The sequence below is a fragment of the Crotalus tigris genome, unplaced genomic scaffold (genome assembly GCF_016545835.1).
Source record: "Crotalus tigris isolate CLP2741 ecotype Arizona unplaced genomic scaffold, ASM1654583v1 scf7180000019068.10715455, whole genome shotgun sequence".
Classification (NCBI taxonomy): Eukaryota; Metazoa; Chordata; class Lepidosauria; order Squamata; family Viperidae; genus Crotalus; species Crotalus tigris.
Window position 1 is genome coordinate 4,518,474 of NW_024097358.1, and position 19,493 is coordinate 4,537,966.

The following is a 19,493-nucleotide window of genomic DNA, read 5'->3' on the forward strand; positions in this document are numbered from 1 at the left end:
AGAATAAAAGGGAGTAGCACAGCTAAGGAAAAGGGGGGAAAAATGGTGGACTGCGTTGTTTGGCGACCCCCGTGAAATGGTCGTTCGACCCCAAATGGGGTCCCGACCCACAGGTTGAGAACCACTGAAATAGATCCACAAATCCAGATCCTGTATGAAGTTTGCTTATTTCAATTACTATATTCCATTTTTCTAATCTAAGTACATAGTTAACACTTTGGGAGTCTCCCCATTAGTTTTTATTAGGAATTTTGATTACAACAGTAAGAGCAAACATAATCTAAGCTTAGGGAAGAGACAAAAAAAGAAGTGTAAGAAATGTAATCAAGAAAAGGGAAACAAATATATAAAGAAATGACTTCTAATCTCCTTTATCACAAGTATAAACAAACTTACTGTAGTAGCTCTGTACCATTTGTCAGGTTACAGGCAAGATATCTCTTGATTCCATATCTCATCCTTTATCTATAAGCAAATCCATAAAACATCCATTTTTCCACCCAGGTGTTGGCAAAAAAAAAAAAAAAAACAACCACAGAGGGTTGAAAGAACTTTGCAAACAATGTCTCATTTTAATCTTGTTGAAACAAACCAATTTTATATTTGTTCCTTTTCCTTCTAAAAGTCTTAATCTGTAATTCAATCAAACATTGCTAACAGGGTTGAGTTTCCCTTCTTTTTTTCAGAGATTTAACAAGCCTCTTGTAGATCCAATAAGGAGAACATTTTCCAGGCCATTCTCCTGTGTGTCATTTGTATTTCCCTTTTGATTATGAAAGCGTCAGTTAGTTTCTTTGATATGTCCAATAAACTATCCTTTCCCAAATCATTCTCTTGGCCTGTCATTTGTGGTGCCTCTAAAATTCTTGATGGTTCCCCCCAGGCTGAATTCACCCTAGATTTCTTCTTGTTTGCTCCTAATTGAAGAATCGCTTCCCTGCTGCAAATGGCAGGAACTATACATAGATGACCACCTTACACTGCTATGCCCCAGAGGTAGATTGTGCAACACTTTTCCATCTATCACATGAGCTGTTCTTTCCAGAGTTTTTTATTAAAAAAAAAAATCAATGTTAGCAGGTGATTGCATGAAGTTTTCACCTTCTAATAGATTTGAAGTTTGCCATCTCCATCTTCCTAAACGTTTTCTTTCTCAGATCTTTATAAATAGGAAGTCTGCTTCTTTGAAATTTTAAATTTCTTGCTGTAAAGCTTTTGAGGGTGAAAGTTGGACCATAAGGAAGGCTGAGTGCCAAAGAATTGAGGCCTTTGAACTATGGTGCTGGAGAAGACTCCTGCGAGGCCCTTGGACTGCAAGGCGATCCAACCGGTCAGTCCTAGAAGAGATCAACCCTGACTGCTCTTTAGAAGGCCAGATCCTGAAGTTGAAACTCAAATACTTTGGCCACTTAATGAGAAGGAAGGACTCAACTGGAGAAGAGCCTGATGATGGGAAAGATTGAGGGCAATAGAAGAAGGGGACGACAGAGAATGAGGTGGCTGGATGGAGTCACTGAAGCAATAGGTGTGAACTTAAGTGGACTCCAGAAGATGGTAGAGGACAGGAAGACCTGGAGGAACATTGTCCATGGGGTCGCGATGGGTCGGACACGACTTCACAACTAACAACAACAACACCCTTTGTGAAATATAGGTAGCCCTCGACTTACCACAGTTCATTTAGCGACTGTTCAAAGTTACAATGGCAAATTGTGACTTACGACCGTTTTTCACAGTTACGACCTAGGCAGTCTCCCCATGATCAAAATGTGATCAAAATTCAGATGTTTGGCAACGGGTTTCTATTTATGATGGTTGCGGTTTTCCAAACTCACGTGATCCCCTTTTGCGACCGTCTCACAAGTCAAATCAGTGGGGAAGCCAGATCACTAAGTGATCGATTGCAGTGAGTCACTTCACAAGTGTGACAAGAAAGGTTGTGAAAGGGGGCAAAACTCACGTAACGACGTACATTTGGGGCTCAATTATGGTCATACGTTGGGGGCTACCTGCACAAAGAAAATAAGTTTTTTTTAAAGACTTGAGTTATGATACAGTTGGTGAGAGAAAAAGGTGGATAACCAACACAGAACTTGACATCCTGACCATTTCAGGGTTTACTTTCTTTGCTTCAAATGTCTCATCTTGGTTTGCTTTATTCTCTGCACTTACATGCTGATGGTGTGTGGGTTTTTTTTTTTTTAACAAAAAGAGTTATTTAGAAGCCACCCTTGTTTTACAAGCCCCCTACATGTCTCAAGGCCTGTTGTTCTGCTCACCCTTGCTGTAATTTTTCTTGTCTTTTGGCTTGCAGTTTTGAAGGTGACCTTGGCTTGCTCACCTATTCAAAAGGTAGGAGAGGCTTAACAATACTGCGCATTGGGCTGGTGAAATATTTATAAGCCGCCTCTTGGTAGCAAAGCTATCCAAGCAAACAAAAGGAGAAGGATAAAAATAAAAACAGGGCATTAATGATTTATTCTGGTACCCATTTAAAATGTCAAATATGCTAGACCTCCTGCCTTGTCCTTCCCTTGGCTCCTTCTCTGCTGATTGTCCTGAATCTTCCTTCCTTCTTTTGATGGCTGAAATCCCAGAAGCCAGAGGGGGGGGGGGGAAACAGCAATTCAGGATCAAAACTTGGTGGGATGTTGCAAAAAAAACTTTCACTGTGTCCTTTCAGCTTTGGGGTGATCTCTGGTAGCTTGTTGGTTTGTGGTTTGCGTAAACAACTACGGCAGAGGATTAAATAGGATTTGATTTGATAATGTGCCCTGAAGTCCTTCAAGAGGTTTTGTCCTAGTTTGGTCCTTCTGGTCTTCCATAGATCCATCTGTTACCAGTGACACTTTGCTGCTGGTCATCCTCTCTTTCCTTCTGTCTTCCTTAGCCTTCGAGCTTTCTCCAAAGAGTTAGGTCCTTCCACAATGTGTCTGTAGTAGGATAATTTGAGCCTGGTAATGTATATCTCAAGTGAGAACTCCTTTTTAGCTTGATGATCCCTTGGTTTGTTTTCTTGGCAGTCCACGGTATCCTCCAGAGTCTTCTCCGACGTCAAAGATGCCCATATTTTTTCTATCCTAACAGAATAACAGAGTTGGAAGGGACCTTGGAGGTTTTTAGTGCAACCTCTGCTCAAGCAGGAGACCTTATACCAGGGGTAGGGAACTTTGGCTCTTTTATGACTTGTGGACTTCAACTCCCAGAATTCCTGACTCAGCATGGCTGGTTCAGGAATTCTGGGTATCGAAGTCCACAAGTCATAAAAGAGCCAAGGTGCCCTACCCCTGCCCTATACCAGTGGTGGCGAACCTATGGCACGGGTGCCAGAGGCGGCACTCAGAGCCCTCTCTGTGGGCACGCGTGCCATCGCCCCAGTCCTAGGCCTTCAGCTGGGTTTTATAAAATCTTTTCGCTTTAGGCCTCTGCCGCCGTGTGCAAAAAAAAAAAAAAGGTTCAATAAATCAGTCAATTTCAACTTCTCGCGGGAAAAAAAGATCTTGCAAAGTTGAAATTGATTAATTGAACTTTTTAGTCCCACCCAGTCTGCCGTTACAACTGCAGCCACGCCCACCCAATGGGCCACACCCAGCCAATGGGTCACAACCACCCGGCACCCGATGATGCATAAGTGGGTTTTGGGTTGCAGTTTGGGCACTCGGTCTCTAAAAGGTTCGCCATCACTGCCCTATACCATTTCAGACAAATAGCTGCCCAGCTTCTTCTTAAAAACCTCCAGTGATGGAGCACCCACAACCTCTGAAGGCAAGCCGGTCCACTGGTTGATTGTTCTCACTGTCAGGAAATTTCTGCTTAATTCTAGGTTGCTTCTCTCCTTGATTATTTTCCATCCGTTGTTTCTTGTCTTGCCTTCTGGTGCTTTGGAAAATAGGTTTCCCCCCCCCCCTTCTTTGTGACAGGCCCTCAAATATTGGAACGCTGCTATCGTGTCCCTGTCAAGGCTGAATCGCTAAGATGCCTGCTAACTTCTATCGCTACTCAACTTTCCACACAGGGACCATGAGAGCCAAGGTCACGAACGCAGGTGTCTGACGGAGATGTGGACTGTTCTCATAACAAACCAAAGAAGTACAGTATGATTGGGCAAGGTGAACATTTGGTGGGTGGGGGTTATGGAAAGCTATCGTTAATTAGGCAGATTTTCGCGTGGGAAAACCAGAGCTGGTTTTGATCCTTCAATTCTGAGATGTGCATTCAGTAAAGTTTATCTTTTATGGCACTTCAAAGCCTTGAGGATTCCTTGATTTTGAATTCACTGTTCAGATGGTTGACCGTCACCTCTAGACCTTCTTTTCACTAGAGTAGAGTAGTCCTGGGGTCCTCAACCATGGCAACTTTAAGACTTGCTGGCTGAGGAATTCTGGGAGTTGAAGTCCACAAGTCTTAAATTTGCCAAGGTTGGGGAACCCCGGAATAGACTATCCTGCGTCCAGTGGCCAAGGATACTTGTGCAATAAAAATGGGAACATAAGAAAACACACGAGAGGACATGCAAATGACAAAAGTAGGCTTTGGGTTTCTGTGCATCCTTGCACACCAGCACGCATCTCTTTGCAGTCCACAGTTCTGATTTCAGAAAATAAACTTTAGTTTATCTTTTTTTATTGTTGTCAAAAGGAACTCCTGCTACTCCGTTCCCTGAAGGTCAGTGCCCAGAATATCACTTTGATTGCCTTTAAAAATAGAACAGGAGAGAGAAATATTTTAAATGGATGTTTAAATAAAATGCTGTGTAGGTTCGATTTTTATTTTTTTTTCAAAATAATGGAGATAGGTTAGAGGAAATGACTTGCTCCTTGGCACCAGCTTCTAAAAAAAAAAAAAAAAAACCCATCCAGAGTGGAAGTGCTTGGAGTGAGTATCCTAATTTAGCGCTCATTTGCATATAATTATATATAGCTGGTAAGGGCAATTCCAGGCATGTGGGAAGGACCAGTGCCTGCTCTCTCGTACAGGGTTTAATTTGTCTCTTTGGATTCTAAAGGGGAGGAAAAATGAAGAAAAAGAATGGTTAAAAGGCATTATTGCAGAAACAGATGGGCTTCAGAGTTTGAGTAAGGGAAAGGAAACTAGTTCATTCCGTGGTCCAGTCACTGTGGCTGAGCCAAGCCACTTTTAGGGCAGTGTTTCTCAACCTTGGCAACTTGAAGAGTTGTGCTGGCTGGGGAATTCTGGGAGTTGAAGTCCATACCTCTTCAAGTTGCCAAGGTTGAGAAACACTGTTTTAGGGTGTGATACCATTTGTGTGATCTCTTTAACGTATGTCAGACATGTCAAACACAAGGCCTGGGGGCCCGGATGCGGCCCGCGAAGTGGTTTCATGTGGCCCGCGAAGCCATCCTGGAAACAGTGAGGGAACGGCCCCCGCTGCCTTGGCCCTGGCCCAGGCTGGCCGGAAGCCAATGTAGAATTTTGTGGTGGCCATCTACGCTGAAACGCATTCAGTCTTAGCTCCACAGGCTGTCTTGAGACAGCGAGGAACCAGCCCCTGCTGTGTCGGCCCCACTCCCTGAGTGCATGCTGGGGAGGTGTCACCCTTTGTGAGGAATGAAGAAATGGACCATGCCTTGGTGCTTGCCCCGGTTCCCCCCCCTTCTGCCAGAGACCCTCAGATCTGTCCCACTCCTGCCCAGGCCCCCACAGGTGCCCTTGACGCGAACGATGTAGAGCTGGCCATGCCCACCCAGTAGGCCACACCCACTCCATCCACGCCCACCCAGTAGGCTGCACCCACCCTGGCCACCCCCCCCCAGGCAACCGCAATGCTGATGTGGCCCTCAATGAAATTGAGTTTGACACCCCTGACGTATGTGATATTCTCTGCTCTTACTCCTGAGTTTAAGGTCCCGAAATATTTCCGTTTTCAATGGCAAAAAAAAACCCATTTGTGTATGTGTGTGGTTTGTTTGGTGTTGCTTAGCTTATTGAACCCTATCAGCCCTTGTAGCTGTCAACACTAATTTTCGTGAGTTCTCTGTTTGACATCTAGCTTACCTCTGCTTATTATATTTCATTAAATCAGACGTGCATCTGTTAGCAGATTCTTCTCCCTGAAACCTTAAACTGTTGGTCTTTCAAGTGCCAATCACAACTGCTTCCCCCCCACACCTTTTATAAACACTACAGCTAATTCTCACAAAATAATTGTCAGGGCTTAGCATCTAGATCAGTGATGGTGAACCTTTTAGAGACCGAGTGCCCAAACTGCAACCCAAAACCCACTTATGCATCGTCGAGTGCCGGGTGGGCGTGGCCCATTGGCTGGGCTTGGCTGCGGTGGTAACGGCAGACTGGGTGGGACTAAAAAATTCAATCAATCAATTCCAACTTTGCAAGATCTTTTTTCCCCCGCGAGAAGTTGAAATTGACTGATTGAACCTTTTTTTTTTCTTTTGCACACGGCGGCGGAGGCTTAAAGCAAAAAGGTTTTATAAAACCCAGCTGAAGGCCGAGGACTGGGGTGACGGCACGTGTGCCCACAGAGAGGGCTCTGAGTGCCGCCTCTGGCACCCGTGCCATAGGTTCACCACCACTGATCTAGATGATTGAGACTTAAGCTGGGATCTGTGGAGGGAGAGGATCCTATGTTTACCAAACCCACAGCTCTCAGCTTCTATATGTTCTTTTTAACAGCGTATACATCTCGTAAACATATCCTGACTTGTAACCAGAATCTTTTTAGTCGTTCTTTTATAAAAGCGGGTTGTGTTTCTCATCTTCTCTTGTTTATACAGCAGCCTTTTTTTTCTTTTTTTCTTTTACCCTTCTCCTGCTGTAACAGCAGTACATGGTGGCATTTATACTCAGGGCCCGCAAATCTGTTTGTGATGCATCCTGCTGAGGGACTTAATCAAACGGCATTAAAAGGCTGTGTTCTTCCCACACTAATGGAGCTTATCAGATCCACGATGAAGCTGAAGGGTTTCTAGGCATCTCGCGATAATAAGGCAGATAAGACTTAGCTCTGCCAGCTTGGATCCTGATCTTCTATCCGTCAGGCACTTTTAGTTAGCCACTGAATTTGGATGGCAAGTGAAAGGGCAGCTAAGTTATTCTGCGGCTGATTATGTTTTTATTTCGAGGCAGAGCTGCTAATGGGGTTTTCTGCCTCGTGTGCCAAACAGGCCTGGTTCCTCCATTTTGCTGAGTTAATGCTTTATTAAATACATCACCCTCGACTGGGGTAACAGGGGCTGCCCCAAAGAAGAGGGAATCAAGCTATTTTTCAAAGCGCCTGAAGGCAGGACAAGAAGCAACGGATGGAAACTAACCAAGGAGAGAAGCAACCTAGAACCAAGGAGAAACTTCCTGACAGTGAGAACAATTAACCAATGGAACTACCTGCCTCCAGAAGTGGTGAATGCTTCAACACTGGAGGTTTTTAAGAAGACACTGGACAGCTGTTTGTCTGAAATGGTGTAGGGTTTCCTGCCTGAGCAGGGGGTTGGACTCGATGACCTCCAAGGTCCCTTCCAACTTTATTATTATTATTATTATTATTGTTGTAAGCCACGAAGCAGAATCCGCCAGAGAACCATTTGGGGTTTAAACAACCCACCGCTCCAACACTACGATAGTTGATAGCTACTACAGGTAGTCCTCAGCTTACAACCACAATTGAGCACTAAATTTATGTCACTCAGTGAGACAGTTAAGTGAGTTTTGCCCCATTATACAACTTTTTGAGCCACGGTTGTTAAGCGAATCACTGCAGTGGATAAGTTAGTAGCCTGGTTGTTAAGTGAATCTGGCTTCCGCGTTGATATTTGCTTGTCAGAAGTTTGCAAACGTTGATCACATGACCCCAGGCCATCGCAGCCGTCCTATGTATGAGTCAATTGACAAATGTCTGAATTTTGATCAGGTGACATGGGGATGCGGCAACGGTCGTAAGTGTGAGAAATGGTCCTAAGTCCCTTTTTTCACTGCCTTTGAAAGGTTGCTAAACGAACGAGGATCTACGTAGCTGCGGCATTTGTTTTGCTCGCTTGGAGAATTCAGCTGAGTAGAACAGGAGGACGTTGAATAAGCAAATAAATAACTCCAGCCCTTCGTTGGGTGTTATTTCACGCTGTACATGCTAACCACCCACTTTGCTGAAATGCGAGCACAGATACAACGGGACGCCGTTTAATTCTAACGAATTTTGCTTTAATGCAAAAACAGAAAGAGGCCTTCAGAGCAGCAATGTTTTACAATTTATCTCCCTGTTTGGGTGACATTTTAGCTTAATCGCTTGCAAATTAAACCGGAAAGGTAATCGCCCTCCACAGATAAACATAGGAATAAGCCAGAGCATAAACAAAATAAAAACACAACCGCAACCAGCATTATTTTCTCCCCTGTCATGACACATTACTGATGTTCATCACGGTGTTCCTCATTAGAGACAAAACTGCACAAATCAGGACTCGGAGAAGACCGGCTCCCTTAGGCAAAAGTCAAATTCTCCCGAATTAAAGAGGTCAAGATAAAAAAAAAAAAAAAAAGCAGCTGAGTGGCAAACTCACAGCTTAGCTGCTACACCCTTAAACGTCACCGTCTCCTGTCTTCTGGATTAAACGCGTTGCATACAAATACATACAGATTTCTACGGGATGTATGGACATTTGAAACAGAATACAACGAAAGTTGCCTTTGGAACCCTGCAGCATCTCACTGTGACGCTGAGATGCCAAGGCAGGCGGACCTGCTAGTAGCGGCCGTACCGCGGCTCCTGGAAATACGATCCGTAGCTGCGCGGCGGCCAGCCCTGTTGAGGAAAGGAAGACTGTCCGTGTTGGTGCTGCTGATAGTTAGAGCCGTAGCCCTTTTCGTGCCACTGATCAGACCTGTAGCCTCCTGGGTGGTCATAGCCGTGTCCCCTGTTTCGGAATTGGTGGCTGTCTCTAAATCTGTGAAAAAGGAAAAGGGGCATGCTAAGACACCGGACTTATTTTCGGAGCCCGTCAGCGGCATTATCCCAGCGGAGCGCATCCGTTACGAAGAAGGAAAATACCCCAAGTAGTCCTTGATTTACCAACCCAACTGAGCCCAACATTGATGTTGCTAAGTGAGACATTTGTTAGGTGAGTTTTGCCCCATTTCATGACCTTTCTCGCCACAACTGCTGGGTAAATTACGACAGTTGTTAAGTTAGTTAACACTGGTTGTTAAGCGAAAATGGCTTCCTCCCATTGACTTTGCTCGACAGGTTGTAAAAGGGGATCACGTCACACACACACACCCTGGGACAGTGCATCGGTCATAAATACGAGTCAAGGGATTGGACTAGAAGGTCCACAGCAGTGGTGGCGAACCTTTTAGAGACTGAGTACCCAAACTGCAACCCAAAACCCACTTATGCATTGTTGAGTGCCGGGTGGGTGTGGCCCATTGGGTGGGCGTGGCCCACTGGGTGGGCATGGCTGCAGACTGGGTGGGACTAAAAAGTTCAATTAATCAATTCCAACTTTGCAAGATCTTTTTTTTCCCGCGAGGTTGAAATTGACTGATTGAACCTTTGTTTGTTTTTGCACCCGGCGGCAGAGGCCTAAAGCGGAAAGATTTTATAGAACCCAGCTGAAGGCCGAGGACTGGGGCGACGGCGCGCGTGCCCACAGAGAGGGCTCTGAGTGCCGCCTCTGGCACCCGTGCCATAGGTTCGCCACCACTGGCCTACAAGGTCCCTCCCAAGACTATTATTCTATCTTCTTGCCAACTGAGACACGCAAAAAAAGGCAGTAAATTCAAACAAGCCCGGGAGGAGTTGCTGGGCAGGGCTGTTGCATTCACTGTTGTGGCAGATCACAACCTGTTAGGTCTTCTCCGTCTCTCAGCTCAGGCTAATCCGCCCAACAGACAAAGACAACATAAAACACTTCAGAAAGGCCACACCTTGCCCACCCTTTTTCCAGGGAGGCAAAGCCAAAGAAACAAGCTGTTCTGAAGACTTTGTTTAACTTCTTGATTGACGTCATCTACCCACCCACCGGGTGGGGTAGCATCACCAGAAAGAAGCCAGCATCTAACCTCTTCATATCAATCTAAACTAACCGTACGATATGATATTCAGAAGCACAATGGAGCAGCTTTCCAAAGGAAAGCCATTCTACTCTATCAGAGAATTAGAAACACATCCGTTTTTTGGTTTTCTTTTAAAGCAGTGGTTCTCAACCTTTTTAATGCCGCGACCCCAACCGGTGGTAAGTTGAGGACTACTTGACTGGTGCAGCACCGTTTGCAGAATGGGACTTTTGGCGGGCTCAGCAGGGCAGAGACAGCCTGGACAATTCTTACTGGCTTTTGAAAGCCAATAGAATTAGACTCTATTCACGAGAGTCTATTCTATTGGCTTTCAAAACCCAATAGAATAAAAGGGAGTAGCACAGCTAAGGAAAAGGGGGGAAAAATGGCGGACTGCGTTGTTTGGCGACCCCCGTGAAATGGTCATTCGACCCCAAATGGGGTCCCGACCCACAGGTTGAGAACCACTGACTTAGACTCTCATATACCACTTCATAGTACTTTACAGCCCAAGCACCCTACGCGTTGTGCAAATTCAGCCAGAAAAAGCACTCATACGGTGTTCACCTTTTTTCCCATCAATACAATTAAAAACTTTTTTGTTTTGTAAAAAAAAAATGCAAGTATAATACCGATCTCTGTATCGCTGGTGACCACCCGATCTATTTCGCCAGTCCTCCACTAAGGGAGGTGGGTCAGCAGGGCGCTGGACGTACTTCTGATACTCCTCATCTTCCGAAGTGAATCGATGGGCAAACTTATTTTTGTAATTCTGGAGGATCTCAAACATAGATGGCGCACTTGGTTCGCTGAAACGTCAAAAAAGTACCTCATGAAATGTCCGTAAAAATTAAGAAATTAAAGTGACCAACGAACTGGATTTGCAAAGTGTCCTTTTTTAACAGAGGGCATTTTTATGGAAGAAAGGGAGATAAAATGCAATCAACAAATACACATATATAGCTGAGGAAAATGGCTTGCTCGGACATGGCTGAGGAACTGCTTATTCTGAAGTTGGAAACAACTTCTAAAATCATACAGAATAATCCTACAGGGGAGAGGCAGAATCCAAAGCCAAGAGGAATAGGATTCAAAAAATATATGAGGAACGGTTGTTGGAATTGGATATGTCCAATTTAATAAAGAGAAGGACGAGGGGGGACAGGATAGCCATGTTCCAATATCTCAGGGGCTGCCCCAAAGAAGAGGGAGTCAAGCTATTCTCCAAAGCACCTGAAGGCAGGACAAGAAGCAATGGGTGGAAACTGATCAAGGAGAGAAGCAACCTAGAACGAAGGAGAATCTTCCTGACAGATAGAACAATTAACCAATGGAACAACCTGCCTCCAGAAGCAGTGAATGCTCCAACACTGGAAATTTTTAAGAAGAGACTGGACAGCCATCTTTCCGAAATGGTGTAGGGTTTCCTGCCTGAGCAGGGGGTTGGACTCGATGACCTCCAAGGTCCCTTCCAACATTATTATTATTATTGTTGTTGTTGTTGTCTGTGAGGGGTAAATCTCAAGTGCCCCTGGGGGAGGGAGCAGAAGCGTGCATATTCAGCAGCTGCCAAGAATCACAAATAAAAGATCAAACACCATTATGTAAAAATGAGTATTTTTCTTGACTATCAGAAAAAAAAAAGAAATAGACTATTGCTCAGTGGAGCTGCCACTTTTGTAAAGCCTTAGTAAGGCCACACCTGGAATACTGCATCCAGTTTTGGTCACCACATTGCAAAAAAGATGTTGAGACTTTGGGAAAAGTGCAGAGAAGAGCAACTAAGATGATTAAAACCCTGGAAACTAAAACATACGAAGAAACGGTTGGGTTTGGCTAGTCTAGAGAAAAGAAGGACTAGGGGGGACGTGAGTGCATAGTCTCTGAACTCAGCCCCAGTCCTTTTCAGCTACCGGTTCTAAAGCCCAAGCAGCCTTGCCAAAAGCAATACTCTGTCTCGATTTACACACATGACAACACCGTTACTAAACGCTGGTTTGTTGACGAAGGCACAATCTGTTGAACTCGCACATCATGCTAAAATGAAAGTACCACTTCATAGTACTTTACAGCCCAAGCATCCTACGCATTGTGCAAATTCAGCCAGAAAAAGCACTAATACAGTGTTCACTTTTTTTCCCCATCAATATAATAAAAACTTTAAAATGCAAGTATAATACCGATCTCTGTATCGCTGGTGACCACCCGATCTATTTTGCCAGTCCTCCACTAAGGGAGGTGGGTCAGCAGGACGCTGAACGTACTTCTGATACTCCTCATCTTCGGAAGTGAATCGATGGGCAAACTTATTTTTGTAATTCTGGAGGATCTCAAACACAGACGGCCCGCTTGGTTCGCTGAAACGTCAAAAAAGTATCTCATGAAATGTCCGTAAAAATTAGGAAATTAAAGTGACCAACGAATTGGGTTTGCTAGATGTCCGTTTTTTAACAGAGGGCATTTTTATGGCAGAAAGGGGGATAAAACGCAATCAATAAATAAGCATATGTAGCTGAGGAAAATTACTCGCTCGGACTTGGCTGAGGAACTGCTTATTTTGAATAAGCCACAGATTATTAGGGCATCCATAAACATCTACAGCTGTTTACAGTTTTATTAACATTTCCATTTATATTGAGGGCTTTCCAATTTTCCTGTATGGAAATCCTTCTTAAAACTACAGCATTTGGAGAGCAGCTTACAATTAAAATGATTTTTTTTTAAAGTAACTGAAATGTACAAACAGGGATAGCAAAGCAACAGCCATTGTGGTAAACATATTTGAGGCACTATAAATAAGCTAAGTTGTTATTATACCTATTATACAGGTCCGGAGGCAGCAAATACTCTGCGGCAGCCAATTCAGTTAGAATTGTCTCTCTAATCTTATTTGGTCTCTTGTCTTTATGCACTTGAGCAAACAGAACAATGTGGGCAGATAAACTTCTATACTTCTCACTAGACCATGTTCGTAAATCAATAACGTAGTGCATAGCCACGTTTTTATCAGCACAATGTGAAAGGAATTTGCATTCTGCATTTTGATCTCTAAAGCTATTTCAGGATAGTGTAGCAAAACCAAATATAGTCTTAACCCTGAAACATACCACAGTCATTTAAGATAAATGGACCTTAACCATTGTGGAGTTAGCTCTATTTAGGTTTTATGGCTTGTTTTCCATTCTGCTATCTTGATTTGGGTTCTGCCTTTATGGTATCCACTGCGTAATTATGACGCCCCACAGACCCAACAAAATTTAAGATAAGGAAAATGTAACAGCCAGACCTGTTCATCCAGTCTTCAATCAGAGGAGGTGGAATGGCAGAACGCTGAAGATATTTCTGATATTCCTTATCCTCTGCAGTATATCGATAAGCAAACATGCTTTGATAATTCTGAACAACATCAGTGGTAGAAGCCATTCTGGAATTCCTGAAAAGATATTTAAAAAACCCCACCATCTATTATTTTCTGAAAACAAAACACCTGTGTAAATGTTTAATTTGATATTGTCGACAATCTGGCCGTACAAAACCAGTTCAATGTAAGTAAGCTTCTCTTTTCTATATTAAGTGATAGCTGTCCTTTAAGGATTGTCAGCCCATAAAATATGTATTGGTCTGAAAGAGTAACTAATGAACATATTGGAACATGCTATTTTGTTTCGAAGAAGAGCAAAAACAACAGCACAGTATTGTTTAACTATTGTATACAATCTCCAGACACATTGCAAGCAGATATCGGAACAATCTTAAGAGGCATTTCAGAAAGTAAATTATCAGATTGTCATAGCTGCCCAACAAAAATAATTGAAAGTAACAGTCAAGAAAATCATTTGAATCAAAGCAGAGAAGAAATTGAATAGAATACTCGGGTTCAAAAAAATGCAGCTCTTGAGCCAAAGCAAAATACTTCATTTCTTTCAACTATAGCCATGGAAAAAATTCTTGAGGTCTGTTGCCTTTGGGGATGAATTCATCCCTTTGGGGATGAGTAAATCTGTTCAGGATTGAACTTCAGAAGGGCAGGGGAACTATTTGCAGTTGCTTACACTAGAGCAAGCAGTCTAGCTGCTGTCTCCTCTGATTTGAAATATCCAGCATCTTCTATTTTAAAAGGATGCATTGATCTACTGATAGTGGTTAAGGCATCGGGCTAGAAACCAGAATAACGTGAGTTGTAGTCCTGCCTTGGGAGGTGAAGCCAGCTGCCTGCGTGACCTCAGGCCAGCCACTTCCACTCAGCCCTAAAAAAAAAGGCAAGGCAAAGCAATTCCCCCAAAAACTGTCATGAAAACTGCAGGGACTAATCAAAAGCAGATTTGAAGGCACCCATGCGCACCCACCTGGACATAAAATCTATGGAGTCTCTATCCATAAAAAAAGTTCCTGTTACAAGAAAAAGCTTTGATGGCTATTAAACATTAGGGATATTTATTGTCATTTCTGCCTTCAGAGGCAAGCGGGCTCTTTTAATCAACTGCAAAGGAGGAGAGGTGGGAGCAGGTTGTTGTTGTCTTCCCTGTCTTGCTTTTTCCCCAGGACCTGTAGCTAGCTGCCTGCTGGAGGTCCAGAAATTACACAACGGCTCTGCCATCACACAATTACACAACGAATCACCGCGGGGGTTGGGATCAGAGGGATGGAAAAAGAAAGCCACCCTGATCTGAGCCAGATCCCGCTCCACCCTGCCCTTCCCTCTCCAAACGCTCTCCCGGGTGAGCGGGGTGTGGGGCAACTGCAGAATCCTTGCAAGATCCAGAGGACTAGCTCCTTGGCGCAAAAACCAAAACAATCCAGGGGGCGAAAAAAAAGAGGAGACGCCAGTGAACGCCCGCAAGGCTGTTTTAAAGCCCCCCAGGCTTTAAAATAAACAATTATTACTGTTATTATTATTATTATTATTATCGTCGTCATTAATGGTGATGATTGATCTTATTACCCACAAAGGGAGGTAAAGGGCAGAGATGAGCCTCGCCTTCAGTCCAATCCCGGGAACTGCCTCTCTCCCGCCCTCACTTCCGCCCGTTCATCCCCGGACTTCCGGTTCCGTTTCGCCCCGCCTCCTGGAGGGCGGTCTCGAGGCGTCGGGGGGCGGGCCGATGGGCGGGGCTTCAGCACTTTATAAAAGGCCCGCTCGCCTCACAAGAGGCTTTCAGCTGTGTTGATGCTGGTGGCGTTTGGTGCTTCTCTGCTACCCGCGACAGCCGTTGTGGGTCGTTTTGCTTTCTTTTTGTTTAAGCTGAAGGAGTAAGTCTCCGTCCCAGTGAGGCAGGGGTGGAAGCAGGCTTTCCTTTTAGGCAGTTGAGAAGTACATTCCTCTTGGACAGCCATTTGCCTGAAATGGTGTAGGGTTTCCTGCCTGAGCAGGGGGTTGGACTAGGTGACCTCCAAGGTCCCTTCCAACTTTATTATTATTATTGTTATTAATCATCGCACAGTCAGCCAGAAGTTTAGTCTGGATTTGGCATTTTGTCTACCTATCAAGTCCTTACCCAGGACCTGGGATAGGCAGATGTGGATGTTTGATGGTATTACAGGTATTGTCGCAGGATGGAAGCAGTTCCTAGTAAGGCAATTGACTAATAACGAATTTGTCAATGCCAATGTTGCTATTATTATTATTAAGCCCCCTGAGCAGTTAGCCTCTAAAAGTTACAGAAATGGCCTTCCTGATTGTAGTGTTGGTGTCTGGAGTTTGTCTATAACTCCCCTTAAAAATAGGAAAAGGACAGCAATGCCCTGAGTAGGCTTGATTGGCAGGACATACTTCTTGAGGTTAAGGCTGAGCTGGTTCTGCTTGGGAGGGGGGGAATTTAGGGGAGTGCTAAAATTGAAAGGACTTCTGAGAAGTGCAATGGAAAAAAAAGGAAAAAGCAGCAGTGATGCACTCTATGATCCAGTGCATTCAGGCAAGGGTTGACGCATGGACCTTAACAATATCTACATACTGTGCAAAAGAGACCGAAAAGGGAACAAAAAGATCAAAACACCTCTTCACCGGCACTCAACACCCAGAGGAGCAGGAATTAAGTCCAAAGTTAACATCAGACCAACAATCAAGAAGTAAACAATACCTCAACCAAAGAGCAGCCAACAAAGGTAACTGTAATCAGCTTAACCAAAGAGTCCCTAATAACCCCCCCCCAACACTGACAGGGTAAGCTACTAGAACATAAACAAAGAGCAAATCACATTCCTTCCTAGCACTGGTGGTGTTGCCTAATTAGGTTCATGAAATGTCTGCAAGAAAATAACCAAGCCCAGAGAGCACCAAAGACCCTTTGTATCTGGACACACCATACACAGTAAAAATGCTCACAAAATCTGGGGATAAATCCTTGGAAATCTTGGCTCCCTACACGTAGTTCTCAACATACGACCATACTGGATCCCAAAATGTATGTTGAGAAGAGACTGGACAGCCATTTGTCCGAAATGGTGCAGGGTTTCCTGCCTGAGCAGGGGGTTGGACTCGATGACCTCCAAGGTCCCTTCCAACTTTTTATTATTATTATTATTATTATTATTATTATTATTATTATTATTATTATTATTATTATTATTATTATTATTAGTGAGCTTGGCCCCCTTTTACAACCTTCCCTTGCCATAGTTGTTAAGTGAATTGCTGCAATTGTTAGTAACATGATTGTTAAGTAAGTTTGGCTTCTCCATTGATTAGGCTTGTCGGAAGCTTGCAAAAGGGGAACACGTGACCCCGGGACACTACGACCGTCATAAATGTGAGTCAGTTGCCAAGGGTCTGAATTTTAATCATGGTCATGAATATGTTGCAATGGTCATAAGTATGAAAAAAATGATCATAAGTCCTTTTTTTCAGTGCCGTTCTAACTTTGAACAGTCACTAAACAAAGTCTTGTAGGTCCTGGATTACCTGTATTAAGTTACACTCTCAGAACAGCTTTAAGGCTTCAGTGTTCTCCTTTATCCTGTAGCTTAGTCTGGACTGGATATTCTTCATCACGAAATTGATATTATGTGTAGGGACTGGGAGTGTTACAATATCTTTTAAAGAGACACTTTCAAACAAACAAACAAAATCCCCAGTCCCTGATAGATTGAATTTCCAAAACAATGCGTATTAGAAGAACCCTTCTCTATCTTGACCTTTAAATGTTAACTCCCTGTGCTTTTTAAAAGTTGTTTTTATGTTGACAAGCAGACATTTTTAAAATGCATTTCTAGAACCTTTGTTCTTAGAGCTGGGTTTAACTCCTCCATAATAGAATTCTTCCATTCCCTCTGCTTTCTAATGGTACCTGTTTCCTTCCTTATAATGATAATTTTCCACTGGGGGATAGTATTATTAAGTTGGTATATATCGTTTCCCCACCTAGCAGGGAACTCTAATTCAAATCACTCTAGATTGCAATATGTTTACTCTTGCTGATTTGGGTACGTTCCAGTGTCAGTCACATCGTTACACCATGATAAAATCAAGTTACACCATGATAAAATCAAATCCAAAAAAGTAAGGAATTTCTTGGAATCTTGGCACCTAGATGAATTATCTATCAATACACAGAGATAAACCAGATTTACAACCGTTCATTCAAAAGTGACAATAAAAAGTTAAGACTGTAGGCTGCTGGAGAAGATGTGTTCTGGTCTTGTTTCCTTCTTAGCTTTTTTATTTTCTCCTTTGAGTGATGTGTAAATCTGCTTTATCTCTGTGTGGCTGTAGACGGCTAATTTGTCTAAGTGTCAAGCTTTCAGGAATTCTCTAATGTTCTTGGATTTAGCTTGGTCCTCAGCTGAAACTATGATTGAGACGGTCCCTGTGTTGTGAACTTAAGAAATTCTCATGTCTTTTGATTACTTGTTGGTGTTCATGGATGTGCTGTGCTGGTGTTCTGCCTGTCTGTTACAGTCCTTGCACTATAGATGTTCATTGATTCCTAGTTTTAGTGAATAATACGGTGAAAAATCTATGTCATTTCACCACTAGACAGAAAGATTTAAGTCCCTGAGCTATGTGTCTATACATCCCCTCTCTGGATGGTAATTCCAAGCATCTTATTATGACATTATAGTGTTTGTCAATGTTTAAATAGAACATGGATCCTTCGCTAAACAGATGATGCTCTGTAAGAGAGGATTTACACCTGTCAGTCTAGGCCCTCGTTCACAGATAGGAGGAGGAAGTTGGTTTAGATACGTTTGCCACTTTGCATTATTTATAAATAAATAATAAAGGCAGAAAAGAAATAAACAAAATAAAAAAAAATCCATCTAGAATCTCATTCTGGGCCTGGAAACACATGAGCCAAATTCATGCAATTTTCCCCCCATCAAGAGCAACTGTCTCTAACATGATGTCCTTTCTATATTTTGGAACAATAATTTCTCAGGGTTGCTGTCCAGACATATCTGGAAAACGGCAGGTTGAAGGTAACTGATGTTGACTGTGTGTATGAAAAGTCAGGAGGCATTTTGGAAGTAGATTTAAAACAGATGGACAAAGCAACGGGAAAGCTGAGCCAAGTACATACCAGATGGACTCGGACGTATTTAAAGACTTGGGTGAACATTACTTTCCTACTCGGTGAACAAAAATCGAACTAACTTATCCTGAAACTGGAAAAAATAAAGCAGACAATGGCGTGTGTGTGTGTGTGTGTGTGTGTGTGTGTGTGTGAGAGAGAGAGAGAGAGAGAGAGAGAGAGAGAGAGAGAGAGAGAGAGAGAGAGAGAGAATGTGTACATACAAGGTAGACTCATAATATACTCCTTATATATTATGGATGGATTCAAGGTTTTTTAAATATTGGTAGCAGATCAATAAATCAATACAAAGTTGTGCATCCTGGCAATTCACCAGTATTTTAATGATAATATGCAGACACTGAGAAAGAGAAGGTGAATTGTTCGCTTGCAGAAATCTCAGCTATGCTCTTTGCATTGTTTTGGGATAGAATAGGAAAAACTCTTAGTCTAAAAGACTTGGAATCCATACTAGTCAGTAACTGTAGAGACTCTGGGGGTTGCCCGGTGTGAAAAACCAGTTGCAGAAATTAGGAGCTTTATTGCTAATAGCCATTTGGTAAGGACATGGGATTCATATTATGGCCCTTGTGTTCACTCACTACCAAATTGATCAAACCTAAGATATTCTTCAGCCTGTTTGCATTAAGAGTTTGGCTTAATAAATGGAATATACAGGTTAACAGAATTGATTTAGACACGAAAACCTAATAGTGCATTTCCTAGTTTTTGAAGCCGTCATTTCAGCAATTGCCTCTTGCTTACAGTCCCTCATATTAGAGTCACCTTGTGCTTTGATTACTGCAATGCACCATACATGGGACTGCCCTTGGCAATCACCCCCAAAGACTCAGCTGATCCAGATTACAACAGTGTGAGCAATTACATATGTAGACCTATGTTATGCGGATATACATTACATATTCAAGCTGTATCAGTGTAGTTCAGGGTGCAACATCA

The 19,493-nt window shown here is 43.2% G+C and overlaps 1 protein-coding gene across 5 annotated transcripts; it reads right to left on the reverse strand.

The window, feature by feature from the left end:
- Positions 1–8,150: 8,150 nt before the first annotated feature.
- RAMAC (RNA guanine-7 methyltransferase activating subunit) lies at positions 8,151–15,070 on the reverse strand. 5 transcript variants are annotated; one of them, XM_039359235.1, is made up of 5 exons: positions 14,969–15,070; positions 13,313–13,459; positions 12,207–12,383; positions 10,659–10,835; positions 8,151–8,915 (listed from the first exon to the last, which is right to left on the reverse strand). In XM_039359235.1, exons 2-5 carry the CDS (start codon positions 13,447–13,449, stop codon positions 8,714–8,716), a joined length of 693 nt encoding a protein of 230 aa, XP_039215169.1. In that variant the 5' UTR covers positions 13,450–13,459; positions 14,969–15,070; the 3' UTR covers positions 8,151–8,713. The 5 variants fall into 5 exon arrangements, with proteins under 5 accessions (XP_039215169.1, XP_039215170.1, XP_039215171.1 ...); XM_039359236.1 differs by having other exon boundaries at positions 14,973–15,042; XM_039359237.1 differs by lacking the exon at positions 14,969–15,070 and adding an exon at positions 14,373–14,831 and having other exon boundaries at positions 12,291–12,383.
- Between the last annotated feature and the right edge of the window lie 4,423 nt (positions 15,071–19,493).

Bases quoted from the DNA above. Each gene is read 5' to 3' on its own strand.
- RAMAC (XM_039359234.1), bottom strand. The intron at 12,384-13,312 runs GTCTGGCTGTTA...TTGACGTTTCAG, and splicing joins ATTGAAGACTGGATGAACAG to CGAACCAAGCGGGCCGTCTG. The intron at 10,836-12,206 runs GTATTATACTTG...TTGACGTTTCAG, and splicing joins CACCAGCGATACAGAGATCG to CGAACCAAGTGCGCCATCTA.